A 27,769-nucleotide genomic window follows, 5' to 3' on the forward strand; every position below is an offset into this window, starting at 1 on the left:
TTTTTGTACAAATAGCCTCTCATACATTTCAGTGCTGCCATCTACAAATAATCCGTTTCACTAAAACAAAAGGAGGTGCTGAAGTGATGAAAATTAAAGTAAAAGTGAACAAAATGTGATACTTTGAAATATTACACTGAGAATTTAAGTTGTCTGCATTATTCTTATCATTTCAAGGTTAGTGTTTGTAGTAAATAAAGAAAATGTTATATTAGTTCCTCTAATAAAGTTCTGTTCATTAGCCTGACACAATACCACATGGGTTCATGCCTATGGAGCGCCAATCGTGTACTAATTAGAATAGTTCTGTTGGGTGCTCTGCTGTTCTTTGCTTCAAGGTTATTATCTGTAGTAAATAAAAAAAAATTGTTAAATGCTATTTCGTTTTATAAGTCCTGCTCATTAGCCTGTAACCTCACTCGACAGATGTCTACAGAGCGCCCATTGTGTGCTAAATAAAATACATAGTTCTGTTGAGTGTTTCTATTTAAGTTCTTTGAAACAATAAAATGGGTTCTGGCAAAAGACGCTGCATTCATTCTTCCTCACGCCTACCTGGAAATTGGCAGAGCTTCCTTAGAAACAATGAAAACAAGCAATTGTTTAAATTTCTGGCATCAAAATGTGTGACCTGTCCAACTGCTGAAGGTAAACTAATCTTCAGCAACATTAATGAGGAAGTTCTTGGCACTTCAGTTGCTGTTAGCCCTGCAATTAATGCATGTTCACATGAAGAGGCAGACACCAGGATCTTCGTTCATGTAAATGACATTGTCAAGCAGGGAAATTCATGAGTGATGATCCGCACAGTAGATACTGATGTTGTGGTAATCGCAGTCGCAAAGTTTCAAGACATTGGCCTGGAAGAACTGTGGATTGCTTTTGGTACTGGTGTTGGATTCAGACATATTCCAGTCCATGAAATTGTGGCTACGTTGGGACCTGGAAAATCAATTGGACTTCCATTTTTCCATGCCTTCACTGGCTGTGACACAGTGTCATTCTTTGCCAATCATGGCAAACGGTCTACATGGCAGACATTCCCAGAAGCTACCAACACGTTTCAAAGACTGTCATTGAAACCAGACAGTTACAGATTATGACATGTTGATCCTGGAACGATTTGTAGTTCTTCTCTTTGATCCCACAAGTGACCTTCAGAGTGTAGATGATGCCAGGCGTTAGCTGTTCACAAAGAAATCTCGGGAAATGGAAAATATCCTGCCTACTAAAGCAGCTCTTTATGAACATGTTAAGAGGGCTGCGTTTCAGGCTGGACACGTCTGGGGTCAAGCATTGGATTCAAACCCTTCTGTTCCATCTCCAGCCAAATGGGGATGGGAAGCATCTAATGATTCTTGGGTAGTGTTTTGGACTGAACTTCCAGAGGCATCCAAAGCATGCTATGAACTGATTTGTTGCAAGTGCCAGAAAGCTAGCAAGGGAAATTGCAAGTGTTTCAAGGCCAATCTTAAGTGCACATCTCTCTGTGCTTGTGATGGACAGTGCTACCAAAATTAAGTGATAGCTCCATGGAGAACACTGCAGTGATTTTCATGAAGCAGTATGTATCCTAATGATGATTTTGACTTTGATTATTGCCAGTAGGCGTTACATAGAGGACTAATGTCCATGTTCTTCAGTGCACATTGCTGAAACATTGTTCAACTTAACTGATTCTATCACAATAGATCCTTTCCCATTTGGTTAGTACAGTACATATTGGATTTAGCTTATGACGTCATTTGGAACCCAAGATGGTTAGGTCAATAAAATGATAAAAATATTGCTTATTCCAGAAAAACAAGTAGTTGCATAATGAATCAAATTTATACCTGCACTCCCTGCTTTCATTGGTCCACCATCTTGGAATCCAAGATGAATTACTGCAAACAGACATTGGGTAATGAGTCCATATAAATCCTTGACACTGAAAACATGGGGTTATCATTTTGAATTATTTAAAAATTTGCACTACTTTCAGAAATATCGCAAAATATCTGTTTTTGGTGGCAGCCATATTGAAATCCAAGATGGCGGACATGTAAACTGTCTCATTAGATTTCTAGACCCAGAAAATTGGGGGATAGCCTCAAACAGAATGCTTTTATCTGTCTTAGTATTGAAGTTATGGGTTGTAATATATGTACAATATACAATATGAACAATACTGCAACCTGTGAATACTACAACCTGACTACTGCTGACTATTATTATTATTATTATTATTATTATTATTTATTTTTTTTTTTTTTTACATATGCTTATATTTTCGGTATTTATATTGCATGCTATTAGTACTTCCTGCGAGTTTGAACAGTCCTCATCCTAAGCTTTTCATTGCACTGTTGACTCTGTGTTAAACTGCATATGATCAATAAATTATCTTGTATCTTGTAATATGTACTGAAAGGTGGCCAGATTGAAATTCAAGATGGCAGCCACCAGGAGGCGTTTCAGAGGTGGTTCCTAATTGGAAAAATGACCCTTTGGGGGTCCCCTACAAGTGTGCCAAATTTCACAATTTCTTCACAAAATGCACTTTTTTTCCCACTATGCCACTGGACTAGATTAGATGTTTGTGTTTTGGAAGACAACATCTGGGAAATACTTTAATATCTTACAGTGAAAGATACTGAAGAAATGCAGTGTTTTTAAAGACGTCCCAGTGTTTGTCTGCTCCAGCTGCATTTCTTAGCCTGAACCACAGAATTCCAGTGCTTTGTCTTGTAAACAACAAGAAAAATAAGTTATTTAATAGTTGAAATGTAAACCCGCCAGTGTTCAGCCAACTGATGTATCTTCAGCGTTCTGCTTGCGATGAAAATAAATCCCATTTGATGCACCAAGACAAAAAAAAAAAACAAAACAAACAAAAGAACAATAATGACCCGAATAAATGTGGCTTGTCTGCTCCAGGTGCATTACCCAGCGTGAAACACGGGTAATGGATGTTGACCTTGTCTGAGCATTAATTTTGAGACCAAACATTCCATACAGTCAAAAATATCAATTTATTGATCCTGTTAGCTCAACCAATGATTTGCATTAGTTTTTTCCTAAAATTTGAGCAACTTATACTTTTAATCCCTGTACAAACGGAAACGGACCTAAATCACCATTTTTGCTGTTTTAGCTTTTGTGTTTCTGAGCACTTAATTTTTTTCCATGCAGTGTTCCTCACAATTTGGGGGGGGGGGGGGGGGGGGGGGGGGGGGATTCAGTGAGCACCTAATATATAAAATAATCCAGGGGAAACCCTGTTCATAATTGAGTAATGATTGCGTTGTGGGCTCTTCAGTTGGTTGAAAATTTTTTTGCATTTTGTTTTTTGTGTACTTTAACATATTTTATTGTAATAGCAGTTTCAGCTATTTAGTGGGGTGTTAGTCTGTTACTCCATACAGAAACAAATCTGCATTTGGTCACATTTGGGGGGTGTGTGTATTTGTGTTTTGTACGGCGGCGGACATTTTTATACCTTCTTGTTGTTTGTGTTGACACTCATGTCCAGGTGCCTGTAACTTGTGTATACGGTAAAAATGGAGTGGTGGCGGACAGTGTGTTCTTCACCTTGGACTCATTGTTGCTGCCTGCTCATTATCAGCCTTTATGTGGGCACCTTGTCAACCTGGTAATGGTGGAGAGCAGTCAATCTTTCTACTGCTGGAGGGCATTGGGCATGGCACCATCCCTTGACAGGTAGTAACTATTACATCCCCCCACTACCACCACCTTCACACACAAATTTTTGTTCAAGTTATAAGAGTTTTTCATGCAGATTTGAAAATGGAATAATTTTTGGTGTTGTTGCAGTGTCAATTATGTACCTGTGCCAGATACTGGACTTGAGACGGTCTTGTCAAACAAAGGGGGCCTGTATGTTACAGATTATGGTCACTTTTGTGATCTAATGATTGGTGAGACACAACAGCTGGTGCTCTGGATAATGTGAGTGGGAAAACGTGATCTATAATCTTCATTAAAATACAAAAGATAATTCCTCACTTGAAAAGAAAATCATTTTCAGTAGCATCAGTAAGAACTTTGACTGATATGAAAAAATATGCAATAAAAATTTATTAAACAACTCAAAGAGCATACAGAAGAACTGCAGAATACGTACCTGTTAGAGAACACGTTGCTTTTTATGTCACAAGTATGAGGGCTGTCAATAAAGTATAGGTCCTTTTTATTTTTTTCAAAAACTATATGGATTTCATTCATATATTTTTACGTCAGACATGCTTGAACCCTCGTGCGCATGCGTGAGTTTTTCCACGCCTGTCGGTGACATCATTCGCCTGTGAGCACTCCTTGTGGGAGGAGTCGTCCAGCCCCTCGTCGGAATTCCTTTGTCTGAGAAGTTGCTGAGAGACTGGCGCTTTGTTTGATCAAAATTTTTTCTAAACCTGTGAGACACATCGAAGTGGACACGGTTCGAAAAATTAAGCTGGTTTTCGGTGAAAATTTTAACGGCTGATGAGAGATTTTGAGGTGATACTGTCGCTTTAAGGACTTCCCACGGAGCGAGACGTCGCGCAGCACTCTCAGGCGCCGTCGTCAGCCTGTTTCAAGCTGAAAACCTCCACATTTCAGGCTCTATTGATCCAGGACGTCGTGAGAGAACAGAGAAGTTTCAGAAGAAGTCGGTTTCAGCATTTTATCCGGATATTCCACTGTTAAAGGAGATTTTTTTTAATGAAAGACGTGCGGACGGGTCCGCGCATCGGGACGCAGCCGGCGCAAACACCTCCGTGTTGATAACCATTTGTAAAATCCAGGCGGCTTTTGATGGCTTTCAGTGGAGTGAGTGTATGAGAAATTGTTTAACAGCTGGACATGTTCCAACTTGTCCTTAAGGCTTCCAACAGAGGTGTTTTTCCTGTGGCGGAGCGTCGCAGCGGCTGCGAGCCGACGCTGCAATCCGCCCGCACGTCTTTCATTAAAAAAAATCTCCTTTAACAGTGGAATATCCGGATAAAATGCTGAAACCGACTTCTTCTGAAACTTCTCTGTTCTCTCACGACGTCCTGGATCAATAGAGCCTGAAATGTGGACGTTTTCAGCTTGAAACAGGCTGACGACGGCGCCTGGGACCGCTGCGCGACGTCTCGCTCCGTGGGAAGTCCTTAAAGCGACAGTATCACCTCAAAATCTCTCATCAGCCGTTAAAATTTTCAAGGAAAACCAGCTGAATTTTTCGAACCGTGTCCACTTCGATGTGTCTCACACGTTTAGAAAAAGTTTTGATCAAACAAAGCGCCAGTCTCTCAGCAACTTCTCAGACAAAGGAATTCCGACGAGGGGCTGGACGACTCCTCCCACAAGGAGTGCTCACAGGCGAATGACGTCACCGACAGGCGTGGAAAAACTCACGCATGTGCACGAGGGTTCAAGCATGTCTGACGTAAAAACATATGAATGAAATCCATATAGTTTTTGAAAAAAATAAAAAAGACCTATACTTTATTGACAGACCTCGTACGACATTATAATCTCTGTCTCTCGCAACAGGAACAATGGTTCAGAAAACCACAGTCTCAAGAGTTGTGGGTTTGCTGGTTGGGACTCTGCACAACAGTTCACTATTTTAGCAATTAGTGAGCCCACACCACAAAAGGTGAACATGCAACCTTTGCAAGAAACTTGCTCACTCTCTGAGTCAGCTCCTGAGTATTCAGAAAAAGGTCGTGGAACAAACACAGCAGCGATGGAAAATGGCAAGGCTCTGATAGAGACTGTCAAAGGGGAAAAAGACCTCAACATTCAACCAGGAGAGAGGCTGTCTGTTGTTGTGGGCTGCCAAGCAAAGTAAGTTTTTAATGTTTCTACTGTCACTAATATTACAGGTTTCTGTGGGAATATTACATCAAAAGGATACATTTTAAAATTTCAGTTATAGCAGAATACTGCTTGTAATGTCTTATAACATCAGCTGTGTTATAGAAGATACCAAGCCTCCTAACTACATCTTTGTTAGCATCATCTGCAAATTAATTGTGCAGGAGCCTGGGTAGCTGTGCCGAGCTGCTGTTGCTGCATTTCTCTTCTTTCACCATTGCGAGGCGCCTGGAGGTTACAGTCTTGAGTAAAGAAGAGAACCTGTTGCAGCCCTCCGCGCCCTACGTTCCCTTTGCTTTAGTGTCACCAATAAGGCCTGCTTATGTGATCACGGTCTCAGCTCCAAATAACGCCATCAGGTATCAAGACATCTTGTAGTCATACTGACTTATGCATTGTTCATTTATTCAGTAACTCTGTCTTGCACAGATAATCCAGGCATTCTGTGAGAAAAATGCAACAATTTTTTTTTTTTTTTTTTTGTATTCAGCTCATGAAACCTTCCCATTGAACAAACCAAAAGTTAATGAAAACTGAAGTGGTGGAATATTGTTAAAATTGTCATTGTGTGCATACATCAAACACAAGAATACTTACATTTCGCTGACTTCGAAAAATGTATATTTTTTTTGCTGTCATACTTAACACGCATATGACAAAACAAATCTAAGTTATAGATCATGTTTATTTAATGTTTGCTGGTTTATAAGGAAAGCTGAAACCACAAATACACATTTATTTTTACAGCTCTGCACTTTAAATCACTAAATGTTATTTACTGTGGTGGTTGGACATTTACATGCAGTCGTCATGGTAATTTTGGGGTGTTAATGATGTCCTTGAACTGTTCTTTTGCCAGGGCGGAATGACTGTACAGCATACATAATGAATGACTGAAAAAGCAAGAATTGGGTGCACAAGTTTGACATTATTTTGGATAATCTCTAATCCACTCAGGGTCAAGATTATAAATAAGGCTTAAAAACTGCACCAGAATATATGATGATTCTTCTCATGTTCTTCAGACTCTAACATTGTCATTGAGAAATGAACAAGACAGCAGTCAACAGAACTACAAAGACACTTTAAAATAAACAAGAAATATGCTTTGATTTTGTAGGATATTTGTGACTATTAAATTTGATATAGATATGATTTGTCAAATCTTCTTTAGACCAGTACATAGTCAAAGTAGGCTGTTGGAAAGAGGGCAGTTTTTAACCACATTGTTCAGTGAAAAACCCTGTGAAGTGAAAGGATGGCTGAGTAGTTGAGCAGAAGTGTGGTGGACTGGCCACTCCACCATACAGACCTGATTGGTGGATTGCTACAGAGGTGGTTGTCTGTCTGCAAGGTTCTCCTCTCTAAACGGGAATGATGGTGCTCTGACAGAGTGACCAACGGGTTCTTTGTCACCGCCCTGACTAAGGCCCCCCTCCCCTGATTGCTCAGTTTAGACGGGCAGCCAGCTCTAGGAAGAGTTCTGGTGGATCACACTGTGCTCATTGGGACCTTTGAAGCAGCAGAAATGTTTCTGTACCCTTCACCAGATAATAGGGCATGGAAGACTCCACTGAATTTTGGAGGGGATCCGTATCTGGATTCTGGATCAATATTTCACTTTATATAGGCTTTGAAGGATTATGTTTAAAAAAAAAACAAACAAAAAAAACCTTACTTCACATATTCTCAACAAATTTGCACCACAGATAGATATTAGGGCATGGAAGACTCCACTGAATTCCGGAGGTGATCTGGATTGGTGGACGTCAGAAATCTCAGATTGCTCTTGTGTGTACATCAGTGTTTGACACTTGTGAGAATTGTTTGTCCACATTTTCAAATGGTATGATTCCTAACACCCCCCCCCTCCCCAAGCGATGTTTTAAAATGGTCTTTTCTGACTGTAGGCTTCCTCAGCAGCGAGTCCCAAATTTCTTAGCTGGCTATCCAGTGCCTCAGGCCCTAAGAGATTGTGTGGAAGCACAGAATGATGTGCTGGTTTTTCAGCCCTGCTTAGGGGAGGTGAGTGCCTATAACTATGCAGATATGCTTGATGTTTTTGTCCATGCAGTACTCTTGTAAAAATGTTTAGGGTTCATGTTCATATAATCAAGAAATTGATTCATGCTACAGTTGCAAACATTGGCTAGTCTTGGTACTACAGTGCAACATTTCCCCTTTCAAATTTGCCCACTGTTCAAAACAACAAAGCCAGGGGGAAGATGACCAGAGTATAAATTTTAACAAATGATAAATATAGAAAGAAGTGAATAAATACATTTATACACAGAAAGGGGTGTAAAGAAATTAATTAATTATTCTTTTCTTCATTTCTGTACATCAACTACTGCATTTCTAAATTCATATGTTAATTCCTATATTTATGAATTTTTACATTGTGTAATTTATTTTGAAATTCTGTCTGTATACTTTTTAAAAAATAAATCAATCAATACTTTGTCATTGTCATAACACAGTTATAAATAACGAGATATCATTTAAAGCAACTTATTACTGACATAGACGTATACTTGGAAAGTTCAAATAGTACATATGACATTAATGCCCAGAGGAATGCAGCAGCAGTATAAAAGTTTCGTATCAACGTGCAGTAGTGTTGTCTTCAACTGCCATCCTCTGTGTGAACCAAAGCAGGAAGTCGGTAGACGGAAGAGAGTGGAATGCCGTTAGAGAGCTGCAGCAATGCAAGACCTAGTTTACAGTTATTGCCATGGTGGAATATGGTGTGTGAAGATGGATGGGGGGCCAAGAGGAGTGGGGTAATTCATTTAATAGCCTAACTGCCTGAGGGTAGAGGCTGTTAGCCAGTCTGGTGGTTCTGGCGTAGATGGACCTGTATTTCCTCCCAGAGGGCAGCTGGTGGAAGAGGTGATGTGCAGGATGATGCTGGTCATGCAAGAAGTTGTGTACCCGCCTCAGACTGATTCTTCCTGCTGTTTTCACCACCCTGTGGAGGGCCTGCTGCTCAGCCTTAGTGCAGCTGGAATACCACACTATTCATAGGTCAATACTCTGTCAGTTGCACAATGGTAGAAGTTTACCATGAGCTGCTGAGGGATTCGAACACTCATAATTTTCCGCAAATAGAAGAGGCGTTGTTGGGCTTTTCTCACAGAGGGGGTAGAGAAATCCACTGGTCTGAGTCGCAGACCAGTAATTTTTGGCTTATGTCGATATTTTCCCCTGCTAGACTGATGTCTAGTTAAAAATCTTGTCGGTCTTGTAATTAAGTCTTTGACAAGTCTGACGATTTTTTTTTTTTTTTTTTTCTTCAAACTTGCGCCTTAAATAACTGAGCCATTTGGAGATTACAACAGAGTTTTGGATAGCAAGCCATCCAACTTTCATTTGGACGGTCAATTTTCGAAATTGAAAGCTGTGGCTCTGCTCGCTCACACAGGCAGGGAGAGTGCGAGGGGGAGGCAGCAGAACAGAGCAGTGTCTCAATGTGCAGGTTCTCACATTAAGCAGGTGAGAACGCTGAACTTTAATAAGCTTTTATTTTTTTTAAGTATTTATTTTAGATCGTGAGTTAATGGAGTTGTTTTATGTTCAAGCACAAAATGTGACTGAGGAGAAAAAACAGAATTAATTCCATCATCACACTAAAATGTACTCCAGTCAGAATAAAAATACAAGCGGCTAATTTGTTATTTTTCAAAGTTTTTAGGCTGCAGCTATATGTTTTATTTAATTCAAATTCAAGTTACCTTTTTTTTTTTTTTTTTAAACATGGGGAGTCAAATCAGCCTGCTTTGTTCTGTTCAGTTTATATCTGTTTTCCTGCACATCCATGCATTTTTTCCTTCTTTATAAGAGTTTGGTGTTTACATTTGTTCTACAAAGTTTTAATAAACAATAAAATGTTAATACTTTTCTTTATAGCAGTTCTGTAATTTCAGAAATTCAACAGAAAACAACCACAAATCAGAAAATTTGGGACTGTATGTAAAATGAAGATGAAAATAAAAATGTTGCAGTATTCCCAGTTTCTCATACCCACAGAAGCCAAAAGCTCTTCCAGAGTTGTCTTGGTGGCTTCCCTCACTTGTCTCCTTGCAGCATAGACATTTAGTTTTTGAGAACTGCCTACATTACACAGACTTACCATAAAGTACCACACTGTTTGTATTTCTGAATGATTGATGTAAATAAAGAAATATTCAGTGAGTTGGAAATGTTCCACTGACATTTCTCAAGAAAACTAGCTGGAAAAATGATTAATTAATTTTTACATTTAGAATAAACTGCCCTGTCCCAACCTTTGGGACCAAATGCTGCAGGCCTTAAATGTAGGAATGGATATATATTAACAAATAAAATAAAGCTGACCACACAAAACATGAAATATGTTGGTTTTACACAGTTTGCAGTAAATATAAGTCAAAGTAAATGTCAGGATCATTATGGGGTGCACAGCTGCACAGCTGAGGCAGTGTTCCAGGTCAGGTCTTCTGACACAGTCACACCCAGGAACTTGAATGTGTGACTCTCTCCACCACCTTCACCACTCTCCATTGGGAGTGAGGTGGTGGTGGGACGAGTATACGTCCCACATGAGTATAAGTTGCACCTGTCAAACCAAAGTGTCTCTTCAAACAGGGACCTGTATACGTTGCTGTGGCGTATAAGTAACACCCACCACCAGACATGAAACTTACTTTTAACACAGCATTTCCATGTGGGAGAAATTTAAGAATTGACAGGAACTCTTTATAGAACATGTGCACATCACAGCCTGTGCTGTTATTTAACATAAGGACTTTTAAATTCTAAAAATAAGTAACATGGACAAATAAACATGCAGTGGACAACATATTGGATGTTATTTGACACAGATGAACATGGATTACTGATTACTGGCCAACAGCATTGAAAACACTACACTAAAAACATGACTCCATTATATATATTTATTTATTTAGCGCTTTAATTTGTGATTTTTGTACACTCATAGTGCCCTTTTTTGCTGGCTTTAATTATTCTTTATTGAAGTTTATTGACTCGCATGCAGTGCAATGTGAGTCAATAAACTGCATGAACACACACACACGCTGAGCCTTATATATTAGATCACAACCTGCTCCGATATGCACAACCACAGTAATTAAGCAATCAACGCCACACTTGCTATGGGGGTACCAAGGGGGAGGTCTCTGGGGCCCTTAGGTTGAAAGTGTATGTGCGCAAACACACACACATGGTCAGCCTTATTCAAAGGATTCAAAAGAATTTTATTGTCATATGCACAAAGGAACATGTTCCCTGCACAATGAAATGTGTTTACTGCATTTAACCCATCCTAATTGCCAGTTAGGAGCAGATGTCGCCTTTAGGCGCCCGGGGACCAGCTCCAGATGTATGTCCTGCCTTAGGTCAACAGCAGGGCTGAGCAAACCATGACCGGGCTCATGACGACAAACGACACACACAAACACACACATAAGCCGGCCCGGTACATGAACACATATAAAAAGCACACACAAGGTAAGACTCGGGAAAGAAAAACCTTCATTGCTGCTGCATTGAATCATGCAGCAGCAATGCAGGAAAAAACCCATCAGCACAATGAACAATGATCACACGCCATCAACGGCCTTGCTCGTCCGTTTTGGAGGGAGGAGGGGCCCAGCCCTGAACAGTCCACTGTCCACAGTCAACGTCAGAGCTGGAGAAGCTGAGGGCGGGGGAAGACCAGGGAGGGTGAGGCATGAGCATTGTTCTTCTCCAAGAGGTTTTTATCACAGCGGCCTTGAAGTGCAGCTGTGTTTTGGGAAGCCGAATGAAAATCCAGATTAGCAGACGCCTGAAAGATTCCACAGTCTGAGACAAGTGGCTTCCAATACATCTGAATTAGGAGAGGAGATGTGGTCATTACTGACGATCAATGCGGTTTTCCAGTGCAGCGATCCTACCAGAGATGGTTTCCAATGCGCGGTTAACACCCGCCGACTGAGCTGACACTGTCCTTCCAATCGAATCAATCGTGGGGCAGCCTGGACGGGCCAATTATTGCCGCTTCCACTTTCTTAATTTTCCGGTAAACCAGCGCTATGCCCGCTCCACACAGCAGAAAGCCGGTCACCACCGAGCCAAATATATACACATCTTCGACGTCCTCCACAGACAGCGTGTAAAGGCACATAACCTGCCATTTCCTCCAACTGTCCATCACGTAACCCATCACATGTGTCCCGGCAGGACAGGTCGGGTCCTCCGCTCCCACGTCTTGTAGAAAAAATAGTGTAAATTGCGTTCAGAGACCACTTTAACAGATCCATTTTTGCTGTTTCCAGAAGAGCAAAGCTGACAGCCTCACAGACAACACACCACAGAAGCAGGAAAGATAAGGAGGGAGGGAGAAGAGGAAAAATGCGACTGTCTCGGCCGAGAGCAAGGAGGCAAAAAAATATATATATTAGATCATGACCTTCTCTGAGATGCACAGCCACAGTAATTAAGCAATCGACACCAAACTTGGTATGGTGACTGGGGGCACCAAGGGGGAGGTCTCTGGGGCCCTTAGGTTGAAAGCGTACATGCACAAACACACACACACACACACAAGGTCAGCCTTATATATTAGATCAACAACCCGCTCACTGGAGCCTTTATTTTTGCAGTTCACGTGGTACTCTGGTCAGGTAGAAAGCATCACACTTTACTTACTACATAGTAGCGGCTGGCTAGGGTGCACTTTAATTACAATCCAAATGGGCCAGCGCGTGCCGCATGTGAGTTAAGGTGTGCGTTTTTCAATTAAAATGTACCTGCTGTTTACGACATGCCAGAGCATTGCAGTGATATGACATACTGTCACCTTTTTTATCATCATTTACTTGAGTCTCATGAATGTCACAAATTGCTCCATGAAAATTAATGCTGACAACATACACACAATGCAAAGCAACTTACTACACCTTAACTAAACTGACATGAAATATACAATGACATGGCTAAAATTCGTTACTGTTAACCCATGCATAGAACAGGTAGCTCAACTAGTCTAACGTGTGTGTGTGTGTGTGTGTGTGTGTGTGTGTGTGTGTGTGTGTGTGTGTGTGTTCCCTATGCACAGCCACAGTAATTGAGCAATCAACACCAAACTTGCTATAGTGACTGGGCACCAAGGGGGAGGTCACTGGGGCCCTTAGGGTGAAAGTGTAGATGCGCAAACACACACATGGTCAGTAGACCTATTCAAAATGTCAAATGTTACAAAATCTTTTGGGCCACATGTTGTCCTTGTTCCACTAATAAAATAAAAGATATGTGCCAAATTTTTTTTGTAATCAGACACTGTTTAGGGGTCCCCCACAAAGCAGCAATTTTCCCCAAACAAGCAATGTAGTAATACAGTAATTCCAGTAATGTTCTCCTCTGGGTGACCAATCAACCACCACTTTTTGTGATTAGAAACCATCACATGTACCTGTAAAAGAAAATAATGGCATCAGTCTTCTCCCGTTAGGGTGACGTTGCATTGTCAGCGGACGGAGAGGAAAATGTGACACTGGGGGACCTCTACATCTTATCTCATTGAGTTCAACTTTGGTCTGCACCTATAAAACCCCAAGTGGAACAAAAACGTGGCCCAAAGTTTCTCACAACTTTAATTTTTTCACTATATAACATGAATATCCCTAATGGTCAGCCATATATATTAGATCACGACCCACTCACTGGAGCCCTTATTTTCGCAGTTCATGTGGTACTCACGTCAGGTAGCAAGCATCGCACTTTACTTACTACATAGTAGCAGCTGTCAAGGATGCACTTTAAGTGCAATCTGAACAGGACCAGCGCGCAAGTTAAAGCACACGTTTATTTTGTTTTGTTTTTTCTCCAATTAAAATATACTTCCTGTTTACGGCATGCCAGAGCATTGCAGTGATGTGACATGCTGTCACCTTTTATTATTATTCACTTGAGTCTCATGAATGTTACAAATTGCTCTATGAAAATTAATGATAACACACTGAATTCAATGCAACTTAACTACACCTTAACTAAAGTGACATGAACTATACAGTGACATAGCTAAAATCCTTCTCTATTACCTGTGTGTAGAACAGCTAACTCAGCTAGTATTATACAGTTATGGCCCTGTGATGAGGATAAACAAAACAAACATCTGTTTTAATTTTATTTTTTTAATAAAACTGTATTTTAATATTAAACATGCTGCAGAGTATATTCAACAAACCTGAATGACGAGCTGTCATCTAATTTAAAAAAAAAAAACATTAAATGAAAGAGTTTACATTTACACTGTGTTTGACGGTCTGACACAGCTCTCTGCTGCTCACACATTAAAGATACTGTATGTCGATTTTTGAACACAGCAGCAAACACTATATCCATCCAATATTTGTTTTTAAAGGACATTTCTCACCTTTAACGTTCCAGTTAGCAAGGCAACATAAAAGTACTCATGATTGTAAGTGTCTCCACACACGTGCTAATAATTAGTGATCGCTGATGTATTTTATTCTCACTCTGAGCGTTGCAGGTGAATTCTCAGAAAATGTCTCACTCTGCAATTCTCGGCAATTTTCGGCATGTGATGTACATCTTAGAATGAGCAGAAACAGCACAATGACTGACAGAGTGAAACGAACTTGCGCCGTCCGAAAATGAAATGCCTGAGCTTTTGTTCAAAAGTGATGACACATATTTACAGAGGAATTACAGACAGGAGATGACACATTTCACCCTGAAACTCTTAACTTTTTCAGAGTGTCGGATTGGAACATAAAGTGTGGTGATGCACTCAGGGTTCTCAGCAGGATTTTTTTCTCAGCGTAATGGGATGGGAAAATAACCTTTAAAAAAGCCGGGGATTCGGGGGGTGCTTAGGCTTCGCTCCCCCCACCCCCGAAGCTTTTGCATTATGGACTTATAAAAGGCCTTCTTTCTTATTCTAAATAAATATACCAAAATTTGAGGTCCAGACAGAAGAAAACATCTCTGTGTTTCTAAATGTGAGGAAAGTGTTTCCAAAAATGCCACCAATTTGAAGTTGAAGCTGCAGAGGAGACCTTTATCTGGTTAAATGTGCTAAAAGTCCAGCTCACCTGTCGTCTCTGCAAACTCACACCTGCTGCTACGCTTCTAAATAAAACAAAGGGTCTTCAGACAGCAACTATTTTATTATTTAAAAAACCTTTCCTTATTTTGACATTAAATGAAGGAATCAATCATCATGGTTTTAATTTACAAACAAAATTTCTAAATCTTTTTTTTTTTACTTAAAACTATTTTAATTACAATTTATTTAAAGTAAGAATAAAAGACATAGATTTTCTTGTATATGTGTATAAATTAGCAGTTCTGATGTTCCTGACTCACATCTACACTGTTCTGTGTTTTGGCCTGATGGCTTGTTTCTTTTGTCTTTAAAGTAAGGCTGTAACAAAGATTTAAAAAGAAAAAGAAAAAACTCTGGCTTTACTTCACACAGTTTGGCACTCAAAATGCAGGCAATAGTGTTTCAGAGCGTTATGAATTTTAAAAAGTGCTCGGTGCGATGCACATTGCAGGAAAACTTCAGCGGTTGTAGGAGAACTTTCCCCCCAGCGCTTGGTGCGATGCATGTTGCAGGGGAACTTTAGCGGCTGCAGATCTTTAGTGACTGCAGAGAACTTCCCCCCCAGCGCTCGGTGCGGGGCACACTGCAGGAGAATTTTAGCGGCTGTACGAGAATGTTTCCCCCAAGAACTTTTCCCATACACGCAATGATCCACACCAGAGAACCTTTGTACATTTTCCCATTACACGCCCTTGGAAACAGCATAATGGCCCAACTGCAGCGTAATTTTTTTTTTTTCATGCAGCAGCGTAATGGGCCATTACACTGTTATAATACTGGTGAGAACCATGACACTGTTTGTGTGGATGCTGGTTTACTGAAGCTGTGTACATGTACATGGGACATCTGCATGATACTGTTTTTAACAGACTAACTGGAGACGGAGGTGGATTTGTTACATTGGAAAATGTCAAAACATTATTTCCAGGAGTTAATGGACTTAACGTGCCACAATTGTGAGGGAACTAAAGGCTGAGCAACCACCGCCAATAGCATGTGCGTGCATGGGGGGCTTTGATCGTGTGGAGTTTGCATTTGGAAATAAAACTACTGGGTGAATCTGGCATGTTTAAGATTTTCCCCATTTTGTGTTTTGTGACGAGCTTTTCTTTTGCTGTTCTTCTTTTAACTTTGATTGTGAATTCAGCTCCTGCCGCTGTGAACATGAATGTCCCTAGGATGTTTTTTTTCCTCGGTAGCAGATATATATTTTTTTTATTTTATTGATAACTAGAAGCACTCAGAGAGTGCAAACCTCCGCCAAGGCCATGTGTAGGGCTGTCACGATTAGGAATTTCTGGAGACGATTATTTGCCAGGCATATAATTGCGATTGACGATTATATTGTCTATTTTTTTTTCTTTTTTCCCTTCTTTATATTCTACTATCGTAGTATGATTACACAACTCTGGAAGAGCGTTTGGCTTCTGTGAGTGGAGAAACTGAGAAGAGTACAACATTTTTATTTTTATCTTCATTTTACATACAGTCCCAACTTTTTCTGAATTGTGGTTGTTTCTGTTGCATTTCTGAAATTACAGAACTGCTATAAAGAACAGTGTGAACATTTTATATTGTGTTTTAAAACTTTGTGGAGCAAACACCAAACTCTTATAAAGAAGGAAAAACACCTGGACATGTGCAGGAAAACTTTGATATAAACTGAACAGAACAATGCAGGCTGATTTGACTCCCCATATTTTTTGCATAAATAAATCAGAATAAAATAAGAGGTACCTCACTTTGAAATAATTAAAACATATAGCTGCAGCTTATAATAATGTTGAAAAATAACAGAAATCAGCAGCTTGTATTTTTATTCTGACTCCAGTTCATTTTAGTGTGATGAAATCATCCTTTTCTTCTCCTCATAGTCACATTTTGTGCTTAAACATGACATTAAGCTCAAGATTGAACAAATACATACCTTTGGAAAATAAACAGCCGTTAAAGTTCAGCTGTTTGTGATCTGTGCCTCTGCACAGCTTCTCCACAGCAGGGTTTTTTTAAACGTGTGTGTGTGTAATTTTTGCTCAGTTCATTTATATATTCTCATTTTTTAAGGATGTTTTAAGGATATTTGACCATTTATTTCATCTCGTGATCTCATAAATTCAGTATACGACGTGCACATGGTGTGAACAGGTCGATGCCACCAGAACCACACGTGTAGAGAAAGTACAGAGAGTAAAGGCAGCTCCATGTTTTTTTTTTTTTTTTTTACATGTTCACTCGGGTTAAAATCCTCTCTCTCTGCTCCGCGCTCACTGTCTCACGTGCACTGATGGCTCACCGCAGAACGTAATGTCTCTTGCCTCCGTTCAGGAATCTCACTCCCTCACCTGCTCCCTCTCTTGCAGTCTGTAGCGAGTTGACTCCCACACACACACACACAGCTCCTTCGGTAAACTACCCATTTTAAACGGCTTTGAATAAGACGGCCACCGTTTTAATTGACCGTCTCATTCAAAATTTGAACGTCCAATTGACGGCAGGACGGCTGCCTAAAACTATGAATTGAGAGGAAAAAGAAAGACTTAAATAAAATAAATGACTCGTCAATTACTAAATTAGTTGTTAATGATTTCATTCGTCAACGTAGTCATGACTAGTCGACTAGTCGTGGCAGCCCTACTTAAAACCGAAATGCATCCACAGCGGTGCCGTGGTACGTGGCTTTCAATCAATCAATCAATTTTTTTTTTATATAGCGCCAAATCACAACAAACAGTTGCCCCAAGGCGCCTCACATTGTAAGGCAAGGCCATACAATAATTATGTAAAACCCCAACGGTCAACGGCTTTGGAACCAGAACCTCCTCACGCTCCGTGTTATTATCCGAGCCTCGCTAACCATCCAATCAAGACGAAAGGGGAACAGAGTGAGTCAGGCAGTGAGGCTGTGTGCGGCTGCTGCTGCACAATGACGTCAGATTCTGAGTCGTTTTATGTAACTTTGTGGATAAAATAAGTAATTCACGGTAATCGCGATTATGCAGAATATTCGCAAATATGAAAAATAATCGCGATTGGCGAATATTGTAATAATTGTGACTGCCCTAGCCATGGGGTCACTGACGCCATAACAGCTACACGCCGTGGAATCATTGAACCTAAAAAAGTCTAACAATGATGTTTGCTCTGTAGTAAAAAAAAAAAAGTTTCACCTGCTATGACTGGATAGCATGTATCCTTAGCGCTTGGCATCACAGTTTATTGCAACTTGCACCTTTCCCAGAAGCTACTGTCATCTGAGCACTGATATTGATATTGCATGTGCTTATAGACAAAAACAAATAAGAGACAAAATTCAATTTATTATTCAACTAAACTGCAAATATATTAATTTTTTAACATTTATGAAACACTTCTCTAAACAAGGCCATAGGGTCGCTGACCCTAAAGAGATTCCCTCCTAGGCACAGTGATCTATTCAACAATTCAGTGTTACAACCAAAACTATGACACATACACTTTTCTTTCCTTTATATTTGACATCCTTGACCATGAAAACATACCACTAGAACTTGGAATCACTTTTATGTCTTTATTAGTTCAAAAGTTATTGTATAAAAACAATTTTTCGGTAATGGCGGTTTTCTTCTGGATCTAGCTACATGATGCTAGACATCAAATCTGATGACACCTTACTGAATCAGTACAGATTCAGCTACAATTTGGTGTTAGTTGTGCATCTCTAGCTTCATTTGTCACCTCACACTGACACATTTTCCATTTTCCCTATATTTTTGCATATTCTAGATCACCAGATCCAGAATCCGGATCCGATCATCACCAAACTTTGTTGTTTGATAGAACATTTGACTATGTTACACTCTAATTTTTTTTCAAGCCTTTCTGCCTTGTTTTTGTGGAGTTAGAAACTAGAATGTCAAAATTCCCCCTATCCCGCAGTGGTGAAGAATCCTTTAAAAAATTCCTGGATCCGGATCGTGATCTGGATCACCACTAAAATGTAATCACTTGTTCCTCTTGGCATTTCCAACCACTCCACAAAATTTCATCAAAATCCGTTCAAAACTTTTTGAGTTATCCTGCTGACAGACAGACAGATGCGACCGAAAACATAACCTCCTTGGCGGAGGTAACAACACTCATAATTAATTGTGCACAAAGATGAACCTGGAGCAGAGATGGTTATTGAAAGGCTGCATTTATGGCTTATGGCTGCAGGTGCACTAAACCTTCTCAGAACTGGAGCGTTTACAGTGTCTGCCTCAGAACGAACAGTTTTCACTTAAAAACGAGTCATCATAACACGACATCACACTTATTTCAACTTTGGAATTAATCTGTGCCTCAGTTCTTAACGTTAACAGCTACATTCCATTGAAGCGCATGCTGGGATGCTTTTAGTAGCTACGTAACTGCTGTCAGAAACACACGAATACTTTGTTTTGAGAAGTCTCTGTAGCTGTTTGTTGCGAATGCCATATACTTTGAAACCGGTCACGGAAGTGCACAAAGGAATCGCCGATCTTTTTATGGTCACTAACAGCCTAAATGTAAATTATGATTTCGGTGTGACATGCCCTTTAACATTGTAAACATTATTTACGACTAATATATATAACAATAAATGGCATGAAATGCATCATAATAATGAAATATGAAGTGTGTCATAATTAAAATTTCTTACGTTGTCGCTCTTACAATCAAAAATCACTACAAATCTTCAGGTTTTTTTTTTTGTTTTGTTTTGTTTTTTTTGTTTTTTTTATTCTGTGTCACTTTAACAAACTCCCAGCCAATTGTGAACTTGCAAAAAGAATAACTAAATCCAACAGCTGTTTAATTTCAGAAGTCTTGCAGTGTTGTGGATTTACTTTTATTTTCATTAATTTTTTTCAAAACTAATCTTAGGCACACTTTGCTTTCACTGCATCCTTTGCCACACCACCATTCTTAGTACACTGCAGCACACTTCAGTAGCACTTGTGCAAGGCAGTAAAGCTGCCTCGAAGTGATGGGACTCATTAATGGGCCTTGGGACTCGGTGGCCAAAAATTTGTTTGTCGCCGGTTCGAGGAAAAAATCTCACAGATCGTAGGGGAAAAAATTCCTGACAGAAGTTATGGTAGACTGGCTATAATTTGTACACATGTAGTGTTTTTTTCCTTCCTTTACTGCTCATTTTTGATGTTAATTGAAAATCAAATGATGTATTGGATAATATTTAATTCTATCAGATAGGTCAAAAATTTCTCTCTCTCTCAGCAACTGAATCAGAAGCTCCTTTCCTTTCACATGTTAATCTTATATGAAATGTGCAGAGGATAAATGGATTTTTTTTCCACATCAAAATTTTGTTGCACTCGTCCTAGCCATAGACGTCTCCTTTCTTCGCTGAGTTTTCCACAAGATGCGCCCTGGTTCCTCATCACCTTTGGCAATATATAGCAACACAGGTCCATCTCTCTGTGTGACCTATTGTGGCAGCCACACGACACAACAGTAATTCACCATGATAGTATTAGAATGCTAGAAATAGAGGCCTGTAAAGAAAATTGTTAGTGGAGTGGGGAATCAGTATCTCAAAGATGCCTGACTTTCGGGTTTATGAGGTCACGTGAAAACACTCTAATTGATTTCTATGTGTAGAGTAGCCTACTTACCCAAGGGTGCTGATGCAAATTTTGGGCTGTACTAAATATTATGATATGCCATAATGTATATATTACATATAATATGGTTATATCCCACAGTATGTCATACAGTACATGTATTTGAATAAATGAATAGTTATTTGTATGGTGACATCTATGAAGTCTAAAAATCTAAGTATGGGAAATGAAAAATGTGTAGGTACCCTGGAATGATAAGATTGGATTATTGTTCAAGTATCAAGTTTCTCTCAGTGCTGTTTTACAAAATGGGGTTAGAAACATATGTACAGTGGTCTACTTATTTTGTTTCCTGTAGTGAAATATCGTTAACAAATTTGCCTTCAGGGATCATTTAAGCACCAGATTCTTTCTCCTTAGGTGCTGTCTCCATCCAATATGCAGTTACGCTTTTCAACCCTTCTGTGGTTGGAAGAGCTGCAGATAGAGAAGGAACTGAAAGCACTCACAATATATGGAGCCCTTCTCAAGAGGGGAGCAGTCGACCTTCACCTAGAAGTCCTTGGCATGTCAGAGGGCAGACCCAGTCTAAATATAGGTGAGAAGGTCCAGTATATTTGCTTTAATAATTAAACTGCAAATTTTTTGTGCTTAATGGTATCACACTATCTGATAGAGATGCTCTCTGTACCAAAATCATGGGTGAATTCATATGGGAGTGCTCTGATCCTTGTGAATGAGTTAAAAGTAGGTCACGGTAAAACCTTCGAGTTGCAATAACCCATAAACCAGGGGTGCCCAAGTTCGGTCCTCGAGATCTACCTTCCTGACACTCTTAGTTGTCTCCCTGCTCCAACACACCTGAATCCAATGAAAGCCTGCTAACGAGTCTTTCACTGGATTTGGGTGTGTTGGAGCAGGGAGACTACAAAGTGTCAGGAAGGTAGAGCTTGAGGACCGAACTTGGGCACCGCTGCCATCAACACTTGCATGTATTGCTTTCATATTGGCAACATATGTTCTCTGGACCAAAGTTTTTGAAAAGTTTGAATCTGAATGCATTTTTACCTTTCTGACCTAATCATTTTTTTAATATAATTATTATTAGACACCCATGCATAACAGAAATTCACTCATATTACCAAACTCATAACAGAAAAGTCAAAGATGGAAAGAAATATAAGAAAATAAACCAAATACATGGTGCCTAAAGGTGTTGGCAGAAGCAACGCTTATCCACGCCTACCCTCCTATATAAAATCAATCAGGCATATATGCCTGTTCATAGACATTTATATCTAACACAATCTGAACACAGCAGCACATAATTACAGATAAAAGAAGTCAATTATGACCATGACCCTACTTAAATTGGGTCATGGTTAAAACCTTTTTTTGTCCCAATTTCTCATCGCGTCCAGGATTCACTTTAGCATTGATGCACATGCTTTCTGGACCAAGTTCACATGTGAGCACTTTGTGGCCCTTGTGACTTAATTAGAAGTAGGTCACAGTAAAACTTTGAAGCAACGATAGTGCATACACATGCACTAAACTGAGACCCTTTAATTATATGTATTTTCATAGTTTTAATTATTAATACCACTTTGCACAGGAATAAAGGCACATGTATATCTAGTTGTTGTGCAGTAAGTTTGACAATCTTGTTCTGCAGGTGACAGAGTACTGCTGAAGAAACCACAGAGTAATGGTGTGGTCATGGAGTACATTAGTTATGTTACAGAGGTATTTCCATTTTAATACTCTGAAGCTGCTTTTAGTTTCTGCATAATCAAACATGCTTGTAAAAACATATTGTCATCTAATGCTCCATTCTTTATATTCAGATCAATGACGACACTGTAAGTTTGAGAGTGAACTCAGAGTTTCAGCGCAACTACCTTGGGGAACCACTTGATGTTGAATTCACTTACAACAGGTGAGAAAGGGCAGACTGTCATCCAGCTTATAATGGCATTTTCATTTGTCACACTTGAGCTTTAAATTATTAAATATACTGACAATGTGTCAATATATTGATTGCTTGCATTGCCAGGTTAACCATGAGACGGTGTCATAATGCACTTGACCAGACAAAACAATTTTCACATAGTAAGTGGAGATTTAATTGGAATTGCTGTAAATTGCAGTTGTAATTGTATTATTTCAACAAGGGGATGATGTATCTCAGGTTCTTTTTATAGTCACACACAATATATGTGTGTGTTCAGTGGAAGAATGAATCACATTAATGATTACAGATAATGATGAATCATTTAAACATGTTGCACAGAATTCAAAACAACTCGGATTTTGGCTATGTGATGATATACCTGTATTAATTTGTGCATTTCTGTAAACAGTCTGTAAGCATACACCAGTCAAACAAACAGCTACGAAAACTGCCGAAAACAAAGTACATGTGTTTCCAAATGTTTTTGATGTTGTTTCCGTCACTCTCAGCAAACATCCCAGACAAACTAGACAAACTGCTGCTAACTTTAAGAACGCCATTGCAAATTATTTAGACTTAGACTCGTTTTTATTGTCAATCAGTAAAAAATCACAGATGCTGTCACAGAACAAAATATCAATGCAGTGCATGAATAAATAAAACACAGAATAAAAGCACATAATAAAAGTCCAAGGTGCGTGATAGTAATAAACAGGTTTTAAAAAATTTTTCAAAACGGCAAGTTTTCATAAGAGTGATGTTGCTTCAAGATGACTAATTTTTAGTGATAACTGTTCCTTTACAGTCATGGTTTAAAAAAAAAATTAAGACTTGGAGGTGAAGTGTTTCATCTCCTCTGTACGGAGCACTGAATCGGGTGGCACACTTGTGCTTATCTATGAGCTGGTACAACATCCACTATCTGCTGAAAATAACGTATTCAAACTTTTTCCAGTGTAAGAAATACAGCTGCATTTTCAGGTAGCCTGTAAAGAGGGTATCGTAGCGGAGTTTCAGACACAAGTGCAAACAGCCAATTAAGAGCATTGTGGAGAGTTTCATGTGTGCATTCATTGCGACAGTTATAGTGCGGATCCTGCGGCCATATCATGGAAAATGATAGAGTGCAGAAATGTGTGACAGAGGAACATCAGAACTGCTAATTTATACACAGCAGGTTCCCGAAGAAAATCCTTACAAAAGTTTGTTTTTTACCTCAAGATTAATTCCTAACTACTGTACGTTTTGAAGTTTTAAAAAAAAAGTTTCTTACATTAGAAAATACATTTAACAGGGCTGTGAAACTCCGCGGATCTCCGTGGGGGGGTTAGTGTTTTACTCTGTGATCATCACTGAATTTTTAAAATGTCTGTCGCAAAGTGTTCTTTTTTCACAACATTGTGCAAGTTTTATAAGTCCACGCTAGTCCGGAGACACTGATCTGTGTGTTGCAGATACAAATCAGTGTCCTTGTAACCGCGGAGTTTCGAGGAGGAAAAAAAGCCTGGCTGTTACGACAGTTGTCATAAAGCGGGACTGGTTGGTTGCTGCGGCGACGCTGTGTAGCTTCTGCACAAAGCTTAAGCTAAATGTAGCATGTGGACATCACAAATCTTTAGAGCTCTAAAGTTTTTAAAAGAAGAATTGTGCAGTATGTCTGTGTCACGGACCAGCGTCAGAGAGATGGTGAGAAAGACTGTTTGAAAAAGTCTGATAAGGACAAGAATCCATGGAATTGTCGCTGGCTTCATGAACACACCTGAAAGATAAAAGAAACGGGAAAAGCGAACTGTGCCATTAGGAAACACGGTAAAAATTTTTCTCTCTCTGGAAAATAAACATTGTGCTGTTCAAACAGGATTTTAGACAAGATTATGTCACTTTTTTCATTAATCTAGATTTTCTTTCATTGGAAAAAAGACTGGCTTTGATGGGATTTACATGAATTTACACGAATATAAATGAGTTTTATTAATGTAGACTTTTTTCATGGGAAAAAGACACTGTGGCTTACACAAGAATTTTTTTTTTCCACTATAAGCTTTGTTATTGATCTTTTACCATGAATTTCAAAATATTCTACAAGCTTTAGCTGTGGTTTTTGAAATGTTTTAAGACTTTTCAGTCTTCATGAATTTCACGTAGTTTAATTGTTCTGAGTTAATACATAATTTGGTTTACAATTAAAAGGAAAATCATTCCAGGTCCTACTTCCACGTCATATTCCATTATTTCAACATGATCATTGACGGTTCAAATGAAAGTTTGAATACAGGGTCATTTAAATATGCACTAATTTTGAGATTTTTTTGTTCCAGGAGATGCTGAAAATGTATCATTAGATAAAAATTAATTTGGTTTCTGGGATCCCACGGGGCCCTAGACCCCGGCTCCTGGGGGGCCTATGCCCCCCACACCCCCTGTAAATTTTCTTCGGATTTCACAATTTTCGTTTTTTTTTTTTTTTTTTTTTTTTCTTTTCATTTTGTTTTTATTTGGGAAGATCAAATCTTATGAATACATGTTTCTTTCAGGATACAAACAGTATCATTCCCTTTTGCTTACATGGGCTTTTCTATTATAGCACAACTCAAATCACCAAAGTAATTGACATCTCCTATACAATACATGACATGCACATACATTATAAGGGCTGTTTTTCACAGCTTCTCTGGGCCCATTTGTTAAAATAAAAGGAATGAAAAAAAAAAACAACACAAAATCTATTTACAAGAACATGGGGGCTTACAAGAAAGAAAAACCACCAATCCTATTTGTGATAAGAAAATGAAATATTCATAAAACAAAATAGTTATGAGAAATCTGTTCTAATTGGGGTAATGTATTTAATCCACTTGTTCCAGATTGTATAAAATTGATCTCTTTGTATATTAATTGTATAGGTTAGCTTCTCTATTCTAAATATTTCAAGGACATTATCAATCCAGCCAGTGAAGGCGGAACAGAAGATAATCATTTTTTTGTAATATTTTTTTTGCTTGCCACCAGAAGGGCTTGTAACAGCTGCTTGTCACTTCTCCGTTCCAGAAGATTAATCCTACCTAAGTACAGAGTTTCAAAATTAAAAGGCATATTCATTCCAAACAGCAGGTTTAATCTTGAGTGGACCTCCCTCCAATAACTGTCTAATTTAGGACAGGCCCAGAATATATAATAGTGATTCCCCTCCTCTGAACCACACTGTCTCCAACAAGCCAACTTGTTGATACCCTGAGCTGGAGTTTTAAAATAACGTATGACATTCTTCCAGCAGTGTTCCCTCCAGGTTGCTGAGGCCGTTGATGACCACTGAAATGACCAGATAGTTTCCCATTCATCCTCTGTAATTTCGATTACTGCCTCTTTTTCCCATTTCTGCTTCACGTATAATGTTGTACACTTATCAGATGTATAGAGAGCATTGTATAATTTGGATATAATTTTTTTAGTACACTGCTGTAGGCTGAAATCAATATTTTACTAAATGCTTCTTCGGATTGAGTAAAATTAGATAATTTACAACTTGAGGTAAAAGAATGCCTAATCTGTAAGTATCTAAAAAATTCAGTTGACTGGAGGTCATATTTATCTCGCAAAGCCTGAAAACTAAGGAATATTTTGTTGTTTGTGAAAGACAAGTAGATTGTCAGGCCCTTCCCTATCCAGGATTTAAAAACATTGTCACTTCTATTAGCAGGAAACTCCGTGTCAAAGGCACACCATTTAAATAATGGTAAAATCTTCTGAATTTGGGTCAAATTTATCACCTTTTGCCAGATCTTAAAGGTTAACACTATCCATGGGCATCTCAGTACTTCCACATGAGACCATTGATTTTTTTTGTCTCCTGTTAATGCCTGAAGAGGGAAATTCTTTATCAGTGTAAATTCCATGTCTTTCCACTTAGCTCTATAATCTTCATTACACCAATATAGTAGTGGAACCAACTGAGATGCATAAAAGTAATTTCTTAAACAGGGAAGGGCCATCCCTCCCTTTTCTTTTTGTAACTGCATTGTACTGTAACGTACCTTTGGCTTCTTTCCTTGCCAAATGAAACGTGATATTTGTTTATCCCATTCTTTAAAGTAACCATCTGCTACTTCCAGTGGTAAGGCCCTAAACAATAATTGAATTCACTCTGGAGGTTAGGCTCAAAAATGGGATAAGATTCCATCTATACAGATCTTCTTTAATTGACCATGACAATGGTTCATAATTAGTTTGTAGCAAAGTTGACAGATTTTTAGTTAATGTAATGTCCCAACTACTTAAGTCCTGTGGCCTCCCAGTTCGGATTATATCTTTTCAGTAGATTTGCTGAAGCAGTGTAGTTCAAGGTCAACACCTGGGTTTTTGTAAAATTAAGCTTATAGCCTGATAAGCTTCCAAATGTTTCCAATATATTCATTAGTCCATTGAATGAGTTTTCAGGATCTTCCATGTAAACCAGTACATCATCTGCGAACATTGCCACCTTGTGTTCAGTCCCGGCAATTGTCACACCCCTGACTTGAGGATACTGTCTAATCATTTGTCCAAGATGAATAGTGCAAATAAAAGTGGTGAAATTGGGCATCCCTGTCTACTTCCCCTTTCCAAATTAAATGAATCTGAAAGATCACCATTGATCTTTATTCGTGCTGTCGGTTTTGAGTAGAGAGATTTAATAATCCTAATAAATGTTTCATGAAAAGCAAATTTACCTAGTATTTTATAAAGAAAAAGCCACCTTACTGAGTCAAAGGCCTTTTCTGCATCTAGCCCGACTATCAGTGCTTCAGTTTTTTGTTTTGTTACCTTCTCCATTATATGTAGCGACCTTCTAATGTTATCCAGTGTTTGTCTTTGATATATGAAACCTGTCTGGTCCAAATCAGTTATGTTAGGCAATACTTTTTCTAATCGACGAGCCAGTATGGACGTGAACAACTTATAGTCCACATTGAGGACACTTACGGGTCTATAATTCCCACATTCTTGTTTATCTTTATTTTCTTTAGGTATCACCGAAATGATGGCCTCACGCCAAGAGGGAGATATTTCACCGGTCTGTATAACTAAGTTGCGAGTTCGCAATAATAGAGGGGATAGACTCGTTTTTAGACATTTATACCATTCTCCTGTATATCCGTCGGATCCTGGCGACTTATGAGATTTCAATTTTGTTATTGCTAAATTTAATTCTTTAATAGTGATTGGCTTAACTAACATCTCATTTTGTGAATCTTGAATTTTAGGCAGCTCCAGGCTCATCAAAAACTTGTCAAT

The 27,769-nt window shown here is 39.0% G+C and overlaps 1 protein-coding gene across 1 annotated transcript in view; it reads left to right on the plus strand.

The window, feature by feature from the left end:
- mov10l1 (Mov10 like RISC complex RNA helicase 1) overlaps positions 1 to 27,769 on the plus strand; it is a 77,816-nt gene that overhangs the window by 15,876 nt on the left and 34,171 nt on the right. The window contains 10 exon segments of the mRNA XM_034175462.1: positions 3,515 to 3,702; positions 3,817 to 3,951; positions 5,518 to 5,814; positions 6,009 to 6,203; positions 7,755 to 7,869; positions 20,965 to 21,142; positions 22,220 to 22,290; positions 22,392 to 22,483; positions 22,601 to 22,656; positions 25,821 to 25,823. Coding sequence (XP_034031353.1) covers positions 3,515 to 3,702; positions 3,817 to 3,951; positions 5,518 to 5,814; positions 6,009 to 6,203; positions 7,755 to 7,869; positions 20,965 to 21,142; positions 22,220 to 22,290; positions 22,392 to 22,483; positions 22,601 to 22,656; positions 25,821 to 25,823 — 1,330 coding nt within the window.

Source organism: Thalassophryne amazonica, chromosome 8, assembly GCF_902500255.1.
Source record: "Thalassophryne amazonica chromosome 8, fThaAma1.1, whole genome shotgun sequence".
Classification (NCBI taxonomy): Eukaryota; Metazoa; Chordata; class Actinopteri; order Batrachoidiformes; family Batrachoididae; genus Thalassophryne; species Thalassophryne amazonica.